General features: G+C 47.9%; 1 protein-coding gene across 6 annotated transcripts in view; it reads right to left on the bottom strand.

Moving 5' to 3' along the window:
• The window catches only part of AOAH (acyloxyacyl hydrolase), a 225,827-nt gene that overhangs the window by 109,695 nt on the left and 94,816 nt on the right, over nucleotides 1-21,316 (bottom strand). For all 6 annotated transcript variants that reach the window (XM_003318258.6, XM_003318259.6, XM_519044.8 and 3 more), the window contains 2 exons: nucleotides 8,884-8,954; nucleotides 55-115 (listed from right to left, as the gene is read on the bottom strand). In XM_003318258.6, coding sequence (XP_003318306.3) covers nucleotides 55-115; nucleotides 8,884-8,954 — 132 coding nt within the window. The remainder of the gene's footprint in view (nucleotides 1-54; nucleotides 116-8,883; nucleotides 8,955-21,316) is intronic.

Consider the following 21,316-nt stretch of genomic DNA (forward strand, 5'->3'; position numbering starts at 1 on the left):
TGTAGGAAGCAATGTGATGTTAGTGAACATCTGGTTATTCCTAACAATACTTACCGGGAAAACGCTGTATTTGTCTGAATCCACATCTTTGAATGGCACAGACTGTTCTATAGCTCTAGGAAAAAGAAAACAAAACAATCGGTGAGCTAAGAAAAAAAGTAACAGTGTTGGTGAAAACAAATAGAGAGACATTTTCTGATACAGCTCTGTTGAGTTTATGCCACAGAGGGCCATTCTAAACAGAAAATTAAGATCCTGTGTGGTGTCAGACAGAGCCAGCAAAACTTTGCCAATCTCTGCTCTTTACCCAACAGAACTGTTTTCTGTCTGATATTAACTTGGCCTGGATGAGGAAGTGAAATAATTGAAGTGAAATTTTAAAGGGCAAGGGGTATTGATGTTGAGATTCCCAGGAAATATGAGACTGCACTTTGAGTTCAGTCAATGAACTCAGCGCTACAAATTGAATTTTTGCCATTTTGCACATTGTTATAGAAATCTTTCCTTAAAATTTTACTCTTTTCAATCACTTATCCTGAGAATCTTGACCATTTAGCTGATATTAGCTGGCAACTTTCACTCCCATTCATGAGTCTTGGAAACCAAGGACCCTGATGTGATGACGAAATAAATTGATGCCAAAGCCATGGACATCCCATGAGGGAGGATTTCCCCTGTGGAATCCTCACCACCAGACTTTTCCCAGCTTCTCAATGTCAAAGACTGCCTTGGGTTTAGAAAATCACTTACAGAGTAGCAGAATAATGCAGTCATATGGCAATGAGGCAGGAAAATAGGGTCTGGAGGCAGGAAACATAAGGCCGATTCACACTTCAGCTATAACAGGAAATATCCTCTCCATAGGGCATACGCTGTAAATGACTTTGTAACTTTACTTCATCCTCTTCATTTACACAGGGCATACCCCAAGTAGAGGATATTTAAACTCACAAAAACTCTGTAATAGGGCCTTTGAGCCCCTATTCTCAGGCCTGCTTCTACACTGTGGAGTGCACTTCCATTTTCTATAAATCCCTTCATTCCTTCCTTCCTTTGTGCATTTCATCCAATTCTTTGTTCAAGATGCCAAGAACCTGGACACCCTCCACCATTAATGGCAAGATGAGGCTTTCTTTGGAGCCGAGAATTTACAGTGAGTAACACAACCTTTTATAGGAATCACTAAATGGTCTTTTGAATAAAGAGCATCTCAACAGTTCTGAGAACCTCAAGGCAAATAAATGCAATCCAAGACCATGCAGAGCCTAACTGGCAGCCTGGAGCCTGTCTTATGAACTCTGGGATGGGACAGAAGTCCAGCTTACAGGCCTCTTTGGTCAAACACTGGAGGGCACTGTGCTGGTTATATTAACTTCTATGGCTCTATAGCCTGTATTCTACTCTATACTTTTGGGGCTGGGAATTTTGCAAAATACACTTACCAGGTTCCCTTGGGAACTGGAGCTGGCACTGGTGGCAAGAGAGAGCAGGAGGAGGAGCGGAGAAGTTGGTTTCCCGCTCTGTCTTTCTCTCTCTGGATGTTCCCTTCAGTGACTCTACCTCTAGCCACAGTGGGCCCTCCTGAGGGTCCCAGCACCCATGGGTGACCCCTTATCCATGGCTCCAGGACTGGCCCACGTGGCCTCTTGTTTTGCCCCCAGCAACCCCGCAGCGAGTGGCCTCCCAAGCCTGAGAACACCAACTCCTCCCTTTTGCTTCTTCTGTCCCCCTAGGGATGCTGGTTGCCTCCTGCAGTCCTCATAACTGGGTGGCCTTGCCTTTCTCTTTTTACTGTTTCAGCCTTTTTAGCACTTCTTAAACTGGTACCTTATATTAAATCCTCCTTGCACAGCTCTGTTTCCTGACTGGACCACTGAGAGGAGGGCCCTGGGATGAGTGAGTGCTGGTTAGGGTAGGGAAAAGTAGGGAGTGTGGGGAGTCAATAGCCACTTAGTGGACCCAATGAAGAGGGAGCTGCAAGCTGATGTCTCATCACTAGTCCTTCCTACATTCCTGCCCTGGGGGACAGGGGAGGCTGGATCCCTGAAAGGACAAGGCAGCAGGCTCCTTCTTAGTGTCCCCAAGAAGAATTATCCTTTTGAATTCAAGTGCTCTTGCCAGATACTGAGTTGAGCATGGTGGTTCAGTAAAGACTCCGGAGTCAGTTGGAGTCACTGCTCCATCCACTGCTTCCTCACCAGCTCTGCAATTCTCAGAAGTTTATTTAACCTCCCTGAGCCTCATTTTTAAATCTGTAAAATGTGATTCCTGCCAGCTCCCTCACAGGGTTTATTGGGAGGATTAAGGGAAACCACATGAAAAGCCCCTAGTATTGGTCCTCACAAAGTGCTTGCAGCTGTGATTATAAGTGCCTGCTGTCCGAAAGAGGAAATTCACCTCCCCCTTCCATTTGGGGTGGCGTGGGTTGAACAAGGCCAGAGAGAGAGCCACCAGCAGGAAGTTAGAAAGGTTCTACTTGCTGACTCCACACATCCACACTTACAGGAAAAGTGAGAACCAGCCTTGGGGAAGGTGGAAGATTGTCCAGGAACAGTTCAGGTGTGGGCTGTAGCCAAATTCCACCCCCATGATCACCCACACCTTGATTTTCCCATGGTGGGAGCGGAGGGGAATGAAGCTTCCCAAGTGGGCTCAGAGGCTGTGACGCTGCTTTCCCTTATGCAGGAGAGAAGCTTGGGCAAGATCATCCTTGGGATCCTTCCTGCTCTGATGCTCCAGGGTTTCTAGATCCACCCCATCCCTTGTCTACTCTGAACTACGAATGGTTTTCTCTCACTTTAATCATCTGTCAAGAAATGCGGAAAAGCTTGGACCAAATGACTTGCAGTCATCCAACATCAGTTGTGACTCTTAAGAAAAGTTTTGGAAAAGGCTTTGAAGGTCACATTTTCTGTGAGACTAGGCAGTTTTCCCCATGTATGTATTTGGCCTCTTGGACAGCGTGTATTTTTCTAGTTGAGAAAAGAAAGATAAAGAAAGAGCAAGAGACAAAGACAGACAGATCAACAGAGACAGAGAGAGAGAGAGAGACAGAAATGACGTAGACCCAAACAGCCATATTTTCAGCCTGAGAAAGAAAAAGGAGCTGCAGGAAAGGTCCCGTTTGGGCATGTGCCAAAGCTATCCCCTCCCACCTTTGTTATCTTGGGGGTGAGAGTTTGTCCTTGAAAGAAGGAACAAAGAGTGGTCTTTAAGATTGGAAAGCTGATTTATTAACCTTTGTCTGCTTACTTTAAAGGCCCCAAGTGACTGACCAAAGCCATGCATTCTAGACATGAGTGGGTAGACTGGGTACTCAAAGTAGCATAAATTGCAACTTGTGTAATCTCCACAATCCCTTCTTCACAGCCCGCTAATCAAAATTTTTTTCAACTTAGCAACAACTTCATTTGGTAGCAAAACTTGACCTGAACTAATATAGGGCAATTCGTAAACTTTATCATACTTAGTGTGAAAATTCATATATTTCACTATGAAATATAAATGTGATTGATCAAGAGGTGCCAGGGATAGCAGGTGGGTTATGGTATATGCATTATTTATTACTTTACTAGAATATAAAAAACCTGAATTTCAAATCATATCTGGCTCCAAGGCTTCTTGTTTGTTTGTTTTTGTGTTTGTTTTTATAGAGACGGGGTCTTGCTCTGTTGCCCAGGCTGGTCTTTAGCTCCTGACCTTAAGTGGTTGTTCCACTCTGGTCTCCCAAAATGGTGAGATTACAGGCATGAGCCAATGTGCCTGGCAACTCCAAGGTTTTGAATAAGACATTGTTGACTTCTTTTACTGAAAGTTATTTCTGCAGAATTGCATCTGAACTTGATACCTTGTGTATCCTTAGAAATATCTAGCTGTATGTTGAAATGTTCATTCCTTCATTCCTTCATTCCACAGGCATTTTGGGAGTCCCTGCTGTGTGCTGGGAATCATATTAGATACCAGAGATGAGTACAAGATACAGTTCCTACAGTTCCTGCAATTTAGGAGCTTGACATGGGTAAGGAAATTAATGCATCAAAAGATAACTATAGTCCTGGGTGAAAAATGCTGTAAGAGGGTTTGCATGTAGAGAGGAAAAAAACATTTCTAACTCTGTATAGCAGAAGAAGTGATCTTAAGGTGAAAGCTAAAGGATGAGACAGCATTTTCAAGGCAAGCAATTGGACTGAGGACAGCATAGTGGGAAGGAAAAGCCATGGGAATTCTTTCAACGTAGCTCTGGGTTCTGAAATTAGATTCTCTGGGTTTGAATCCCAGTTCTGCTGTCTCCTTGTCAGGTGACCTTATGCAAATTAATCTTTTTGTGCCTCAGTTTTCTCATTGGTAAAGTAGAATCAATATCATTAACTATTTCTTAGACATGGAAAGCACTCAAAAAAAACAAAACAAAACACATGAGCTCTTACTTTATGTGCAATGGGAACCCTGATTGCACGGATGGCTCCTCGGGTGGGGCAGCAGGAGTCAGGTGTCTGCTCTCATCATGATTTGGTTTCTAGAGACATCCCCATCCCAATCCATGGCCCCTCTTCAGATGTTCAGATTTCTGGCCACACGACATTCTATTCAATGACCATGCAGCCTGGTGTCACTCGCTGCCCCTGCTCTACACCCGCCTGCCACCAGATATCAGGTGAGTGGGCTTGATCCAGGGAGCAATTGTAACTGTGGCTGATTGTTATTAATGACACAGTATTGAGCTATTCAAGTTCAAACTCCCTAAAATTATTTCATGAAACTGGGGCATTATGACAAAAGAAAAATGGTGAGAATGAATCTCCATGTGTGCCTGCCTCACATGTGAGACTCGACTCAGGTAGCTCTCGAGGGCCGGGCGTGGGTTGGTTGCATATGTGGGTGGATGTGTTATCCAATGAAATGAGAACAGAGAAGCCATGGAAGGGCACACCTGCCTATAGACGTGGCTCAGCTTGGAGGTGGGGGCAGGACCGATGTGGGTGGAAGGAGCAGGGTATGGGGAAGGAGGAGGCTAAAAAGGAAAAAAAATAGCATTGAATTAACACAATCAACAAGAGACAGGATGGTTTGCACATATTTATGTGAAATAATATGGGGGTTTCTGCATATAGACATTAAATAAAAAGAATAGATTTTTAAAAAGAGGGGATCCTCCTGACTTACCACTGTTGAAGTAAAATACAGACAGTGTGTAGGCACTATGTATCCTGATTAAAACAGAACACCAAAAAACTTGATCACTCCATGGTCATAGCCTGATAGCTACACATTTGTTTTCCTGGTAAAGTGGTGCTTTTCCTTCATGTATTCCCTCATTTATTCATTGAGCTCCTCCTGCTAAGAAATGGGATCCCTGCTCTCCAGGAGCTTATGGGTGATGTGGGAGACCAGCAAGGAAGCAGGGATTGAAGAATGGGATAAGGCGGAGCAGGCACTAGGGAGCTGGGGGCACTGAAGAGGAGCCAGGAGCACCCAGGAGGGCTGTGCAAGCGACTGAAAGTAACCTGGGAGCTGGAACGCGTCCCTGGGGTGGAGACACCTCAAATGAATTTTGAAAGCATTAGACCGAATGGGACGGAGGACAGGGAGAGGCACTGGGCAGGTAAGGCATTTCTCCTGGGGGAATTTTATCAAAGGAATATGCCACAGAAGACACGCAGGTCTTGTCTCTACCACGTGAGGACTCCGTGCTAGTGGGTCAGGGATTTAAAACCTACTTGTTCCTCTAAAGCGTAGGGCTAAGAGTTGAGGGGTCAATGGAAAGCAAACTGTTGGATTCAAAGGTCAGATTCATCCATTACCGGATCTGTGACCTTGCACAAATGATTTTACCTCTTTAGAAAGGAGAAAATAATGGTGCTGACCTTAAATGGTTGGATTTACAACAGTTTTTGGTGCATAGACAGCACCAGATAACTTTTAGTTATCAATATTTTTACTGAACCACAGATGGCTTTGAAGAATACATGAGACTGCATTTATATGTATACGTGCTTTTTAAGTTGTAAAGCACTGAACCAGTTGTGACCTGCTGCATATGACACTTGAAACACAGTGATTTTTTAGAAAGAAGGAAAACACAGTTTTTGCTTTTTCATAAAAGAATAATTTTCCCTTTCAAATTGGACCAAGAAAATCCCTGGCCACTGATGCTCTTGAATTCAATTTTTCAAAGGTGGTTCAATTGAAGAGTTGTCACTTTGACCCTGTTGCGTCCTGCTGGCCCACATCTAACACAGAAAATACAATAATGCATTCAGCAAGGAGGGGGCAGCGGTCTCGATTTAATGGGAGCTAGGCATGATGACATGATTGGGGGCCTGGGGAGCTGGCTGCATCTCAGTCTTCCAGCATCTTCTTTCATGTCTGATAGCTGCCCCCTATTCCCCATGTCCTGATGCTCTCTGGATTCATCCCCAGTCATGAAAAGGGGTGTTGCTAGCACTTCTGGGACCTGCAATGGCACTTTACATAGCTGGCTTGCAGGGGCTTATGCCAGAAGGTTGGCTAGGAAGAGTTTTTAACTGTTTAACTCTTGGATCTCTCTAAGAGGCTCCAAATGTGGGTCTGAATCATAGCCTCCTCCTGTCCCTGGATATTATTACAACAGATGAGAGATGTTCAGTGGACTTAGTACTCATGAAGCTCGTGAGATGAAGGATGGCAGAACAAGGAAAAGTGTCTTTGTTAGGGGTTGAATTGTGTTCATGAGAAAAATATGATGAAGTCCTAACCCCTGGTATCTGCGAATGTGACCTTATTTGGAAACAGGGTCTTTACAAGTGTAATCAAGTTAAGATGAGGGCATTAGGGCAGACCCTCATCCAATATGAGTGGTGTCCTTGTAAAAGGAAACGACAGGCACCCAGGGAAGATGGCCAAATATGAAGATGAAGCAGAGACTGGAGCGATGCAGCTGTAAGGCAAGGTATGCCGACGCCTCACGGCCACCATTGGAAGCTAGGGAGAGACAGAAGGGATCCAACTAGAATCTTAGAAGGAGTGTGGCCCTGCTGCCGTTTTGGCTCTGGACTTCTGACCTCCAGAACTGAGAGAGAATTAATTTCTGTTGTTCTAAGCCACCCAGTTTGTGGTGTTTTGTAACCGCAGACATAGGAAGCTATAGCTTCTCAGTCCAGGTGTGCAGCCTAACTCTCACCTCTGTGTGTTCTCAGCCATCCACAAGGCTGAACTAGCACAGGCTAAAGTAATAGGAGCTCCTGCGGGAGAGGAAGAGTAAAAGAAGCAGGGGCTGGGGCAGATGGTGTGGTTAAATAAATATCTCACGGCTAAAGAACATTATTCTGAGTCATTAAAGCATCACTTGTATGTGTAGCATTCGCAGTCTTGCACCTGTACTAGAAGGTGAGCAATGGGGTGGACATGGACACCCAGGAGTCAAAGTGTGGGGTCTAATGGCCTAAGAATTCCCTGGAAAATTTCCAGGAAAACACAGCACTCCCCCACCAGGTTTGGGGCCAAGGAATCTGGATTTTAAAACGTTTCAAGATGATGATTCTGAGACATAGGCATAATTTAGTTTATACTTTAATTTTAGATGTGGGGAAGCTGAGGCTCAGAGGCTCAGAGATATTAAGTGGCCCAAGTTCTCAAAGTCAGCTCAAGAAGCAGCATTGCAAAGAAGTCAAGAATATGTATATTCCCAAAGAACACATGAGATCAAATGCACCTGGGGGTGTATCTTGGGTCCTCAGTGGCCCAGCAGAAGTTACTTCTTTAAGGCTCAGTTGTTTTCTCTGTGAAATGGGAATAATAATAACCCTTACCTCATTTTATTGTTGTGACAACTAAGTGAGGAAACGTATCGAAAGTTCAGCATCTGGCACCTGGAACAGTGCCCATAAACCTGATAGCAGCAAAGCAGCAGTGGTCATATTAGAAGTAGCTTAGTGGGATGGGCTTGGTGGCTCACGCCTGTAATCCCAGCACTTTGGGAGGCTGAGGTGGGTGGATCACTTGAGGTCAGGAGTTTGGTCAGCCTGGCCAAAGTGGTGAAACCCTGTCTCTACTAAAAATACAAAAAATTAGCTGGGCGTGGTGGTAGGCGCCTGTAATCCCAGCTACTAGGGTGGCTGAGGCAGGAGAATTGCTTGACCATAGGAGGCAGAGGTTGCAGTGAGCCATGTTCATGCCATTGCACTCCAGCCTGGGCAACAAGAGCGACACTCCATCTCAAAAAAAAAAAAAAAAAAGAAGTAGCTTAGTGGAGGGTAGACCCCATGCTATTTTGCCTCTGAGTCCAATGCCCTCTCAAGACATGGTTTCACCCTTTAATGTTTTGAACAGCAGTTACTATGATGTCTAGTATAACCCCAGACTCAAAGTGGAGCTGGAATATGGACAGGAGTGTGTGGGAATTCTGGACAGTGTCTCTGCATTCACAACCCTATTCCTATGTATCTGAGCCAGATTGTTCATGTAATAGTTTGGGCGCTGTGAAAACACAGTCCCTGTCCAGCCTTGTGAGTGTCTTGCACTAAAGATGCTCAGAGTCTTCTCCATGCCCAGTTGCCCACCCTGGTCCATAGTTCACATGCAGGGAGGGGCTGTTTCCAGGTGTAGTGCAGTGGGCACCTCGCTGGCAGGCACTTGCCGGCAGTGAGCCTCACTGCGGGCTGCATTCTAGCCTGGGGAACAGATCAGCTTTGAGATGCAAAGATGCTGGCATTCAGTATATTTCCCAAACGATTTTCTTCAGAGCTCATTTGTCTTTTGGTTTCTGTGCAATGTTTTGAGAAAGAAACACTCTCACCTTCAGGGATGCCTTTTAAGTGTGAAGATCATTTTAGTCATTAGAAAAGGGGGACAAGCAAAGACGTTATTACATGCTAGTGCTCAGGAAAGTAGAAATTGTATACATACAATTTAATTTTCTGGCAGATCTTGGCCAAAACCGGGAGTGAACAAATGTCAGAACCACTTCTAGAATATTTCTGGGGAGAAAAAAACAAAAAGAGAGTTGTTTAGTTTAAGGAGTGGTTCCCCACCTTCTAAGGGCCCCTCTGAACTTGAGGTTTCTGGATCCTCCTTCCTCTAGAATCCAGCCCATTTCACCTCTCTAAATTTACCTCTTGTTCCTGTCCCCACCATCCATATCCATGCCACTGCCTGTGCCTTTGCCCATCGGGCTCCTCAGCCCGAAGCCTTCCCTCCTTCTCTTCCAGCCAGCTCTTCCCAGCTTCGCAGCCACCCTCACTCTCCACCTTGTTCCAGGAGGGTCCAGCAACAGCATTCCTCTACCCAGGTGCTTTAAAAATAAAGAAGATTTTCAAACAAAATAATTCCATCTCATTATGGAAATAAAAACTAAAGGGAGAGACCAATCTGGGGTCTGGGAGGAAGGAAGGTCCCTTCCCCCGCAGAGGAGAGAGGTGCACAGACCAAGCCCCTTGTGCTTCTTGAGCTGTGGGGTTCTAGACAGCGATTTCTATGAGGCTCCAGATGTGGGCTACACTAAAAGCCCTGACGTTTTACCAAGCAGTGCTTTTAGAAACATTGCAGTTTCCACAATGCTTTCCTCAACTTAAAGAAAGAGAAGACAATAGGGTAGAAAAGTTAGGCACCAGCATTTATCAATGAAGGGAGAGAGACAGTGGATTCCTGCCAGCCCTGAGTCCTTCGAATGGCTATGAGGAGTGTTATGGGCATTGGCGATATTTGACCCTGGCAAGAGAGAATCAGCAACCGTTTCAGAATATAAATGAGGTACTTAAGGATTTTTGAGATGCCTGCCCAGCTTTCTAGGAGGAGAAATAATCCTGACTGGTGGCCCAACTCCATGTAAGATGTGGAGACAACAAAGAGGCTGTCCTTGTCCTCAGCTCACCATCGAGTGGAGGGCATGGGTGGAGGCCCCAGCTCCGGGCACACCCTGTGGGGTCTGCAGAGGCCAAGGCACTAGCACGTGTCTCTAGGAACCTGGAGCCAGAATGCAGATGACCCTGCAGTGAGGTGGGATAGAGGCAGGTGGGGAGGAAGAGAGACGGCCTGAGGCTTTGTGACTCAGTGAGGGCCACAGCCTTGCTAGAGATGCTGCACATCCTTGCCTTCCACATCCCCACCTCAGGGCTGCTGAATTGAAAACCCTGGGGTGGGTCGTGGCAGCCTATGTCTTCATTGCCCTCCAAGTCATTCTGGTGCCCACTAAGGCTTGACAACCACTGCTCTAGGTCCGTGTCACTCAACGTGTGATCACAGATGAGGAGTATTGATGCCACCTGGGAGCTTTCAGAGATGCAGAGTCTTGGGCCCTGCTGCAGACCTACAAAATCAGAATCTGCATTTTAACAACGTCCCCAGGATGCACACTAAAGCTGAAGTAGCCTGGCTCCCGGAAGAGGGAGTGCCCGAGCAGTGCTGTGGAGGTATGAGAAAGCTTGGTGTCTTAGAGGAATGCCAAACATTCCCACCTGGAGGGAGAATCAGAATGGCAGAATGCAGTGAACCATGGAAGGAAGGAGACAGGATGGGGAGCAGGGGCCTGGAGTGCAGCACTACATGTTATCCTGAGGACTGTGGGGAAGCCGTGGAGGTGTCAGGCAGAGGAATCACATTTGCGTTTCGGAAAGATGCCTCTAGGCATGGGAAGATGGCCTGGAGAAGGATCATTTGAGATAAGCGACCCCAAGGCCCTATCTCAGGGTTTCAAACCTCGGTGCTATTGCCATTGAAAGGAGCCGGGCACATTCCTCAGCCCCAGGCTCAAAACAAACAAGCCCAGTACAAACACATCCCATCCTCCCATCCCACCACATATCGCCATATATCTCTCAAACTTCCTGAGCCCAGTACAAACACCACCAGGAAAGTCTCCGATAAGGGGACAGCCGTTCAAAGTTTTACTGAAAGAGCGGGAACCAAAAGAATTCCTTTGTTCCCCTGTAACTTTCAGGCTATAAAAAGCAAACACTCGCATTGTTCAGGGCCCTCTTATATGCTGTGGAATGGAGGGACCAGGTTCGAACTTGTAGTAAAGATCCTTGCCGCTTGGCTTTGACTCTGGACTCTGGTGGTCTTCTTTGGGGAACTAACGGTCTGGGCATAACATCTGGGGGCCCATCCGGGATTCCCCAAGCCCACCAGACCCCTGGTCAACGGATCTGCTAGGATTGATCTACTGATAGGTGAGCTGGCTCATCTCCGTTTGTCTGTCTGTGTCTGTTCTGAATCTGAATCTGTGACTCGCGAGGTCTGAAACTGGAGCTGGCACAGTCCTGGCGGATGCGCTATAGGACGGCCAGCGGGGACCGGTGGGAGACGTCCCCTGGCTCTCATCTGATCTAAATTGCAATGGGAACTGCCCCGGTTTGGCGGGAAGCAGCTGTCTCTGATCTGGGCTGCCCCAGCGCGATTGCGATCCAGGCAGCTAACTCTGACCCGGGCTCCTGGTGCGCGCTTGCAATCTGAACTGCCCTGGTTCGGCGGGCAGCTGTCTCTGATCTGGGCTGCCCCAGCGCGATCGCGATCCAGGCAGCTAACTCTGACCGGGGCTCCCGGTGCGCGCTTGCAATCTGAACTGCCCCGGTTTGGCGGGCAGCAGTTGTCTCTGATCTGGGCTGCCCCAGCGCGATCGCGATCCAGGCAGCTAACTCTGACCCGGGCTGCCAAAGTGCGCCTGCAATTAGATATCATTAATAAGTCAGATCAGATTTCCTTTACAGGGATTCAAACCCACATTCCTTTACGGGAAGAGACTACAAATTATTACAGGATGGGTAATACCCAGAGCACTCCTCTATCTCTCCTTACGAGTAATTTCAAAGAAGTTAGAGCAAGGGGCCATGATCTTGGTATAGAAATCAGGAAAGGAAAGCTAATTACTCTGTGTCGCTCCGAATGGCCTGCCTTTGATGTGGGGTGGCCGCCCGAAGGGACCTTCCGACTTGCTGTCATCACTAGGGTAAAGTCCAAGATTTTCCTACCTGGGCGTGCGGGCCACTTAGATCAAATCCCATATATCCTCATATGGCAGGACCTTGTTGAGAACCCGCCTCCTTGGCTGTCCCCTTTCCAATTAGCCTCTTAACCCTGTAAGGCACTGGTTGCTAGACCACTAAAATCCAAGCAACCAACTGCCCCCCCCCCAATCCTGTTCTACCTGACAGCGGGGACCCACTGTTCACAGAACCCCCTCCGTACCCCTCCGGGCCCCAGGCCCCAGCCCCCCTGGCTGAGCTGTGGGAGGGAGCAGGCGGACGGGAGGCGGCCGGCACACACGGGCCCGCTGAAAGGGAAAGTAACTTTGAAGGGCCGGCGGGGCAGACGCGAGGGCGCACTTCGCGGACTAGCCCCCCTCAGCCGCCTGACTCCACGGTGGCTTTACCCCTTCGGGAAATAGGACCCCCAGATGACACAGGAATCCCCAGGCTCCAGTACTGGCCATTCTCCACCAGTGATCTGTATAACTGGAAGACTCAGAGTGCCCAGTTTTCAGACAACCCCAAAGATTTACTGGCTTTACTGGATAGTGTCATGTTCACCCACCAGCCCACTTGGGATGATTGTCAGCAGCTCCTCCGAATCTTGTTCACCACGGAAGAGCAAGAGAGAATACAGACAGAAGCTAGGAAGCTGGTCCCGGGGGACGACGGTCAACCGACTGCCAACCCCGACCTCATAAACGCAACCTTTCCTCTGACCAGGCCGGCGTGGGACTACAACACGGCAGAAGGTAGGGGACAGCTACACCTTTATCGCCAGACTCTAATGGCAGGTCTCCGGGCAGCTGCTCGCAAGCCCACTAATTTGGCTAAAGTATATTCTATTCTGCAGGGAAAGACAGAGAGCCCAGCTACCTACTTAGAAAGATTAATGGAAGCTTTTAGACAGTACACCCCCATAGATCCAGAGGCTCCAGGAAGTCAGGCAGCTGTTGTAATGTCTTTCGTAAATCAGGCAGCCCCAGATATTAAGAGATAACTCCAGAAATTAGAAGACTTGGAGGGAAAGCGGATTCAGGACCTCCTTCAGATAGCCCAGCAGGTTTACAATAACAGAGATACTCCAGAGGAAAAGCAATTTAAGGCCACTGAAAAAATGACCAAGGTCCTGGCAGCAGTGGTACAGAAAGAGCATCTACAGCCAGAGTACACCCAACCTAGGCGGCCCCCCTGGCATGATAATCTGAGCAAAGACCAATGTGCCTACTGTAAGGGGGCTGGCCACTGGGTAAGAGACTGCCCCAAAAAGAAACCACGAGGACAGGGACCCGGACCCCCTAGGTCTACACCCGTACTAGTCACTCAAGACGAAGACTAGGGAAGACGGGGTTCGGACCCCCTCCCCGAACATAGGGTAACTTTGCAAGTGGAGGGGTCCCCAGTCCAGTTCTTGGTCGATATGGGAGCACAGCACTCGGTCTTAGTTAAAACTAATGGGAAATTATCCTCCAAATCCTCGTGGGTACAAGGGGCCACAGGAGTTAAGAAATACCCATGGACAACACAAAGAACAGTAAACCTCGGAGCCAAGAATGTAACCCATTCTTTCCTGGTCATCCCTGAGAGCCCCTGTCCCCTACTGGGGAGAGACCTGCTAACTAAAATGGGAGCACAGATCCATTTCCTCCCTGAGGGGCCCGTCGTGACCAACTCCCACAATCGACCCGTGTCCGTCCTGACTATAAACCTAGAAGATGAGTACCGGCTCCACCAGGAGAAAGCGGCCCCTGACCAGGACATAGCAACCTGGCTCCAGCAATACCCAGAAGCGTGGGCGGAGACGGGGGGCTTAGGTCTAGCAAAACACCGTCCTGCCTTATTTATTGAACTTAAGCCTGGGACAGACCCCGTGCGGGTACGCCAATACCCGATGCCCCTAGAGGCCAAGAAAGGAATTGCCCCGCATATCCGCCGGCTCCTTGACCAAGGGGTCCTTCGCCCATGTCACTCACCCTGGAATACTCCATTGTTGCCGGTACGAAAACCTAATAGTGGAGAATACAGACCTGTACAAGACTTAAGAGAAATCAACAAGAGGGTGGTGGACATACATCCAACTGTGTCTAACCCGTATACCCTCCTAAGTACCTTAAACCCTAAACATCAATGGTACACTGTTTTAGATTTGAAAGATGCTTTCTTCAGTTTGCCTTTAGCCCCTCAGAGCCAAAAGCTCTTCGCCTTTGAGTGGAATGACCGTGATAGGGGCATAAGTGGCCAACTGACATGGACCAGGCTGCCGCAGGGATTCAAAAACTCTCCTACCCTGTTCAATGAGGCCCTCCATGAAGACCTGGGTGAGTACCGACGTAAACACCCTGAAATAATTTTACTACAGTATGTTGATGACCTCCTAATTGCTGCTGAGACCCAAGAAGCTTGCATCCAAGGGACCAAGGGTCTCTTACAAGCTCTGGGGAATCTAGGCTACCGAGCCTCAGCAAAAAAAGCTCAAATCTGTAAGCCAGAGGTAACATATCTAGGGTACCTGCTTAAGGGAGGGCAGCGCTGGCTAACAGACGCCCGGAAACAAACTGTTCTGCAGATCCCCAGGCCACAATCCACCCGACAAGTGAGAGAATTCCTGGGGTCGGCGGGATTTTGCAGACTGGATACCTGGGTTCGCAGAACTGGCTAAACCCTTGTATCAGGCAACACGGGGGCAACAGCCATTTAATTGGACAGACGAAGCCGAGTTGGCCTTCCAACAGATTAAAACCGCCCTACTCTCTGCGCCTGCACTAGGACTACCTGATGTTACCAAGCCCTTCCACTTATACGTGGATGAGAATAAGGGTGTCGCCAAGGCGGTAATAACTCAGAACTTAGGCCCCTGGCGGAGGCCAGTTGCCTACCTGTCAAAGAAGTTAGACCCAGTGGCTGCCAGGTGGCCCCCTTGTCTCCGAATGATTGCGGCCATGGCTCTGATGGTGCAAGATGCTGATAAACTTGTCATGGGGCAAGAATTGCGGGTTGTTACTCCACATGCCATCGAAGGTGTACTCAAACAGCCACCTAATCGATGGATGAGTAACGCCTGGCTCACCCACTACCAAGGACTACTACTAAATCCTCTCAGGATAATTTTCCTGCCCCCAACGACCTTAAACCCTGCCTTGCTGCTGCCCAACCCGGACCTGGACGCCCCACTCCATGACTGCACCAAGATACTAGCTCAGGTGCACAGAGTTCGAGAAGACCTGCAGGACCGCCCACTTCCTGACGCCGACCTCGTCTGGTTCACTGATGGGAGCAGCTTCATGCATCAAGGCCAGAGGTACGCTGGAGTGGCAGTAACTTCAGAGACTGAGGTAATCTGGGCAGAACCCCTGCCCCCGGGGACAATGGCCCAGAAGGCCAAACTGATAGCGCTCACCCAAGCTCTTACCTTAGGGGCGGGGAAAAAGCTGACCGTATATACAGACAGCCAATATGCTTTTGAAACGGCGCATATACATGGGGCCATTTACAGGGAGCGAGGGTTACTGACGGCTGAAGGAAAAGAGATAAAAAACAAGCAAGAGATCCTAGCCCTGCTAACAGCCCTATGGAGGCCAGAAAAATTAGCCATTGTACATTGCCCAGGGCATCAGAAACTAACTACTCCAACTGCTCAAGGCAACTTTCTGGCAGACTAAACTGCAAGGAATGTGGCGAAGGCTCCCAGCCAACTCCTTGCACTCCAGCTCCCTGACCCGGGCCCCCAGGACTTGCCATATTTCCCTGAATATTCAGAACAAGATCTCCAGTGGATTGACAAACTTCCCCTGAAACAAATCCAGAATGGGTGGTGGACTGATACTAATGACCAAACCATCCTACCAGAAAAATTAGGACAACAGGTGTTAGAACACATCCACCGAACCACCCACCTGGGGGACCGGCGGATGATAGACCTGATCAGACGCTCCAAGCTCAAAATCAGACATATAGCTGAGACGGCCAGCAGTATCGTGACAAGTTGCAAAGTCTGCCAGCTTAACAACACATACCCCCAATCTCAAGCTGCAACAGGAACAAGGCTCAGGGGAACCAGGCCCAGTATCTACTGGGAAGTAGATTTTACTGAAATAAAGCCAGGAAAATACGGGTACCGGTACTTACTTGTCTTTGTAGATACTTTTTCACGGTGGACTGAAGCATTCCCAACCAAAAGAGAAACTGCTCAGGTCGTAGCAAAGAAAATTCTGGAAGATATCCTTCCCAGGTATGGCTTCCCCATCCAGATAGGCTCAGATAATGGGCCTGCTTTCGTCGCTAAGGTAAGTCAGGACTTGGCTTCCATCCTTGGGGCAAATTGGAAACTACATTGTGCTTACAGGCCCCAGAGTTCAGGACAGGTAGAAAGGATGAATCGGACCTTAAAAGAGACCTTAACTAAATTAACTATAGAGACTGGCACTAATTGGGTAGTCCTTCTCCCCTATGCTCTGTTCCGGGCCCGTAATACCCCTTACAAACTGGGCCTTACCCCTTACGAAATCATGTATGGCAGACCTCCACCCCTGGTTCCTAGCTTAAAAGATGACCTGCTTAAGTCTGAAACAGAAAATGTCTCTGAATTCTTATTTTCCCTACAAGCCTTACAGAAAATTCACCAAGAAATCTGGCCCAAGCTGAAAGAGCTATATGAGACCAGTCCCCCACCGACACCCAATCCGTACCAGCCAGGAGACTGGGTCCTGGTTAAGCGACACCGACAAGAGACCCTAGAGCCCAGGTGGAAAGGACCACTCCAAGTACTCCTGACCACACCCACCGCCCTGAAGGTAGAAGGCATTGCGTCGTGGATCCACTACACCCACGTCAAGCCAGTGGACCCAACCTCCGACCTTCTGGGGCCAATCACGGCGGCGGCTGAAGCACCGGACACGTGGACTGTGGACAGAGCTAAGAACAACCCCTTAAAACTCACCCTGCGCCGGCAGCATAGCTCACTGCAAACATGCAGTTAGGTAGTCTAACTCTAACATTAGTCGCCCTAGTGGCCGCTGGGGAAAACATAAAGCCAGCTCCTAATCCCTTTGTCTGGAGATTCTGGCTTTATGAAAACCAAACCCACCCTGGGCAACCTCATAAGCCCGGGAAATTAGTGGCCAGTGCAGATTGCCCCTCCTCAGGGTGCAATAGCCCAATTTTACTAAATTTTACCGATTTCCCAGTAGCCAAACCAGTGGCACCAATAATATGCTTCGAGTATGATCAGACTAAATACAATTGTAAGCACTATTGGTGGCACCAAAGCGCTGGCTGCCCTTATAACTATTGTAACATCCATAAATACCAATGGTGGGGTGGAAAAGAACAGATAGATCCCAGATGGCCCTTCCATCGCAGACGAGATAGAGACCTTTCATATACATGGATAGTTAGAGACCCCTGGAACTCCCGCTGGACCACGCCTCAACGCGGGGCTGTATACTACTCCTCCGCCTCCACATGGCCTAGCAGTCACCTCTATCTGTGGCGGGGTCTAGTGCAGGTACGGCCCCTGGTCCATGGAAATATCCAGCGACAAGAAAACCGCCTGACACAAGATTTACGTCCTTTTTCCTGGTTAAAATTATTGCAAGAAGGATTAGAACTTGCTAACCTTACAGGACTTCACAGCCTGTCTGGCTGCTTTCTGTGTGCCACTCTAGGGCGTCCACCGCTAACCGCTGTCCCCCTGCCATGGGGATCCTCCACCTCTGCCCAAGCTAACAACCACCAAAACCTCTCATATGCCCCTATCCCTAACGTGCCACTATACCTAAACCCCAGTCAAGAAAAGTTTCCCTACTGTTTCTCAGGAACTAATTCCAGCCTCTGCAACATCACTGCAATGCCCCCTAATATCATCTTAAGGGCTCCGTCAGGCATATTCTTCTGGTGTAATGGAACATTATCTAAAAACCTATCAAGCCCCTCTGTTACCAACCTACTGTGTCTTCCTGTCACATTAGTTCCCCGGTTAACTCTACTTACTGCCGGCGAGTTCCTAGGGTATACTGGTAACTGGACTAGTGCTGTTATTCACCCAGACCCTAGACCGAGACCTGCACGAGCCGTATTTCTCCCCCTCATTGCAGGAATCTCCCTCACCGCATCCTTCATGGCGGCCGGACTGGCTGGGGGAGCCCTAGGTCACATCCTCATAGAAAGTAACAAGCTGTACCAACAATTTGCCGTTGCTATGGAGGAGTCGGCTGAGTCCCTTGCCTCCCTCCAGCGGCAGCTCACGTCCCTAGCACAGGTAACCTTGCAGAACCGGAGGACCTTAGACCTACTCACTGCTGAAAAAGGGGGAACGTGTATGTTTCTAAAGGAAGACTGTTGTTTCTACATAAACGAATCAGGGCTCGTGGAAGACGGGGTCCAACAGTTACGCAAGTTAAGCACAGAAGTAAGAACACGGCAGTTTGCTTCAGCTGCAGACCAATGGTGGAACTCATCTATGTTTTCTCTGTTAGCCCCCTTCCTTGGACCCCTGCTGAGTCTACTATTTCTGCTTACCGTAGGACCTTGTGTTGTTAACAGAATTTTGTGGTTCGTTAAAGAAAGGTTTAACACTGTACAACTCATGGTCCTCAGAGCCCAATACCAACCTGTAAATGCTGAAACAGAATCAGACTTATAAGACCCAAGATTGGCTCTAAAAAAATACCTGAAAAGAAAAGGGGGGAATGAAAGGAGCCGGGCACATTCCTCAGCCCCGGGCTCAAAACAAACAAGCCCAGTACAAACACATCCCATCCTCCCATCCCACCACATATCGCCATATATCTCTCAAACTTCCTGAGCCCAGTACAAACACCACCAGGAAAGTCTCCGATAAGGGGACAGCCGTTCAAAGTTTTACTGAAAGAGTGGGAACCAAAAGAATTCCTTTGTTCCCCTGTAACTTTCAGGCTATAAAAAGCAAACACTCGCATTGTTCAGGGCCCTCTTATATGCTGTGGAATGGAGGGACCAGGTTCGAACTTGTAGTAAAGATCCTTGCCGCTTGGCTTTGACTCTGGACTCTGGTGGTCTTCTTTGGGGAACTAACGGTCTGGGCATAACACCATGTTGAGCCGATAATAATTCAGTCTTTGCTGTGCAGGCTGCCCTGTGCACTGTGAGATGCTGGGCAGCATCTCTGGCCTGTGACCCCCAGATGCCCGCCACACAAATCTGCCTCCAGACACTGCCAAATCTGCCTCCAGACACTGCCAAATGTCCCCAGGGTGGGAGCAAGGGGCAATATTGCCACCAGTTGGGAAGCACTGATGGGAAACAGGGCGGAGGAGGGTGATGGTGTGAAGAAGGGGTGGTTAGAAGGGTGACTCCAGAGACTTAGTAGCTGACTAAGATCAGGATTGTGGACACACTGCAAAACAAGCATCAGCATAAGCTTCTACTAAGGTAGGAGACCACCCCTCATATTGTCTTACGTCCAATTTCTGCCTCCAAAGAAAGAAACAGTAAAACCTCAAAGGCAGAAATGAAATCCACAAGCAGACAGCTCGGCGCCACACCCTGGGCCTGGTAGTTAAAGATTGACCCCTGACCTAATCGGTTATGTTATCTATAGATTACAGACATTATATAGAAAAACACTGAAAATCCCTATTCTGTTTTGTTCCAATCTAATTACCGGTGCATGCAGCCCCCAGTCACGTACCCCCTGCTTGCTCAATCAATCACGACCCTCTCACGCGCATCACTTTAGAGTTGTGAGCCCTTAAAAGGGACAGGAATTGCTCACTTGGGGAGCTCAGTTCTTGAGACAGGAGTCTTGCCGATGCCCCTGGCCGAATAAATCCCTTCCTTCTTTAACTCGGTGTCTGAGGAGTTTTGTTTGCGGCTTGTCCTGCTACACTACAACATTGACAGCACTTCGGAAGTACAGACACTATCTGAGATCCAGAGTCCAAAGTCAGGTTGCATTTGAATGTTTGAGGTACTTTTAATATTCAGTTTAGTCTGAAGGCCTTGGTCTAATTCTCCTAACAACAGTCTAGATTTTAACACTGGTAATAGCAAACTATTAAAAATTGATATGAACAGTTTTATAATTACTAGACAAAAGGTGCAATAGAATACTATTATATAATTGCATAGCTGTTTGCTGTCAAAATTCAGCCTGACGGCTGCAGCTGTCTTTGCCATTCATTGTGTAGAAATTGGGGTTAAGTGGGTGGCAGATGATATAGGGGCCCCTAGAATTCCTCCTGGCTAGACTGAGGTTTTGATCATCTGGTCTTTTCATTACATAGTATGGGAAAGACCACCCTTCTCTTACAAAGAGAACTGAGATGGGCCCCGAGCAACATTGTATGCGTCTTGCTTGCCTATTTGCCAGCCTCCTCCTTTCAATTTGAACTTTGCTAGATAGAGACAAAATGTGGGCTGTTATTAACTCAGCAATACATTTAAAATATTGCAACTGGCTGCATCTAATCCCATCTAAAATGAGAGTCTCAAATCAGGGCTGTCCCTGGGGACAGGAGTCATGCAGCATCTTTGCTTTGCAATCTATTTAACCAGCTTCCTGAGCTTCCCCATGCACCAGGATGTCAAATGAATGCAGAACAACAAACAGGGGTTGAATAAAGAAAAATGGGCTGAATGGGGTAAATGGAAGGTCAAAGTGGGAGAGTCATCACTCTTCTGTACACAGCCAAGCTGAAACTGAATTTCTGTGTGGCAAAGTGCTTTTCAACCCTTGTCGTGTATTATATTACCTGGGTTTAATTGGTCTAGGGTGGGGTTTGGACCTCAGCAATTTTTATAGGCTTCCCAGATGATTCTATTGAGCGGGTGGGTTTGTGATCAGGGCTGTCATTTGTAACTGCACAGGTTGTCCACTGTACGATCCCAATATCCACATAGCCTGTGACATAAATGGTGCTCCCCAAAGTTTAGTACTAAGGAGGCCTTGTTGAAAGCTACTGGCCTAGTAGAAAGGGTACTGAATGTGGAGATAGCTAGCTCTGGATTTAAATGTGGGGTTTCTCACCTACTAGCTATGTGGGGTGAGCACATAACTTAACCTACCTGAGACTCAGTACTCTCATCTGTAAAATGGGGCTGATGACAAAAATACTCTATCTACGTGAGAATTAAATGATTCCATAACTCAGGTGCTCTTAGATGCTCGATGCTCTGCCAAATCCATGAAATGTTCCCTCTAGGATCCTCTCATGGCCTCATTGAGATCCAGGCTTTATCTGGAATGTTTGATTTCCTTCAATAATGCATAACTGTTTTCAAGTCTGAATTCTCACCAACTGATAGGCTGTGCTGAAATGATATGGAACCTACTGAGTGCAGCTTTCTGTACCCTGGCCAGGTCTGAAGTTATATCAGCCATCACAGTGGAATTAATTACT

Source organism: Pan troglodytes, chromosome 6 (genome assembly GCF_028858775.2).
Source record: "Pan troglodytes isolate AG18354 chromosome 6, NHGRI_mPanTro3-v2.0_pri, whole genome shotgun sequence".
Taxonomy (NCBI): Eukaryota; Metazoa; Chordata; class Mammalia; order Primates; family Hominidae; genus Pan; species Pan troglodytes.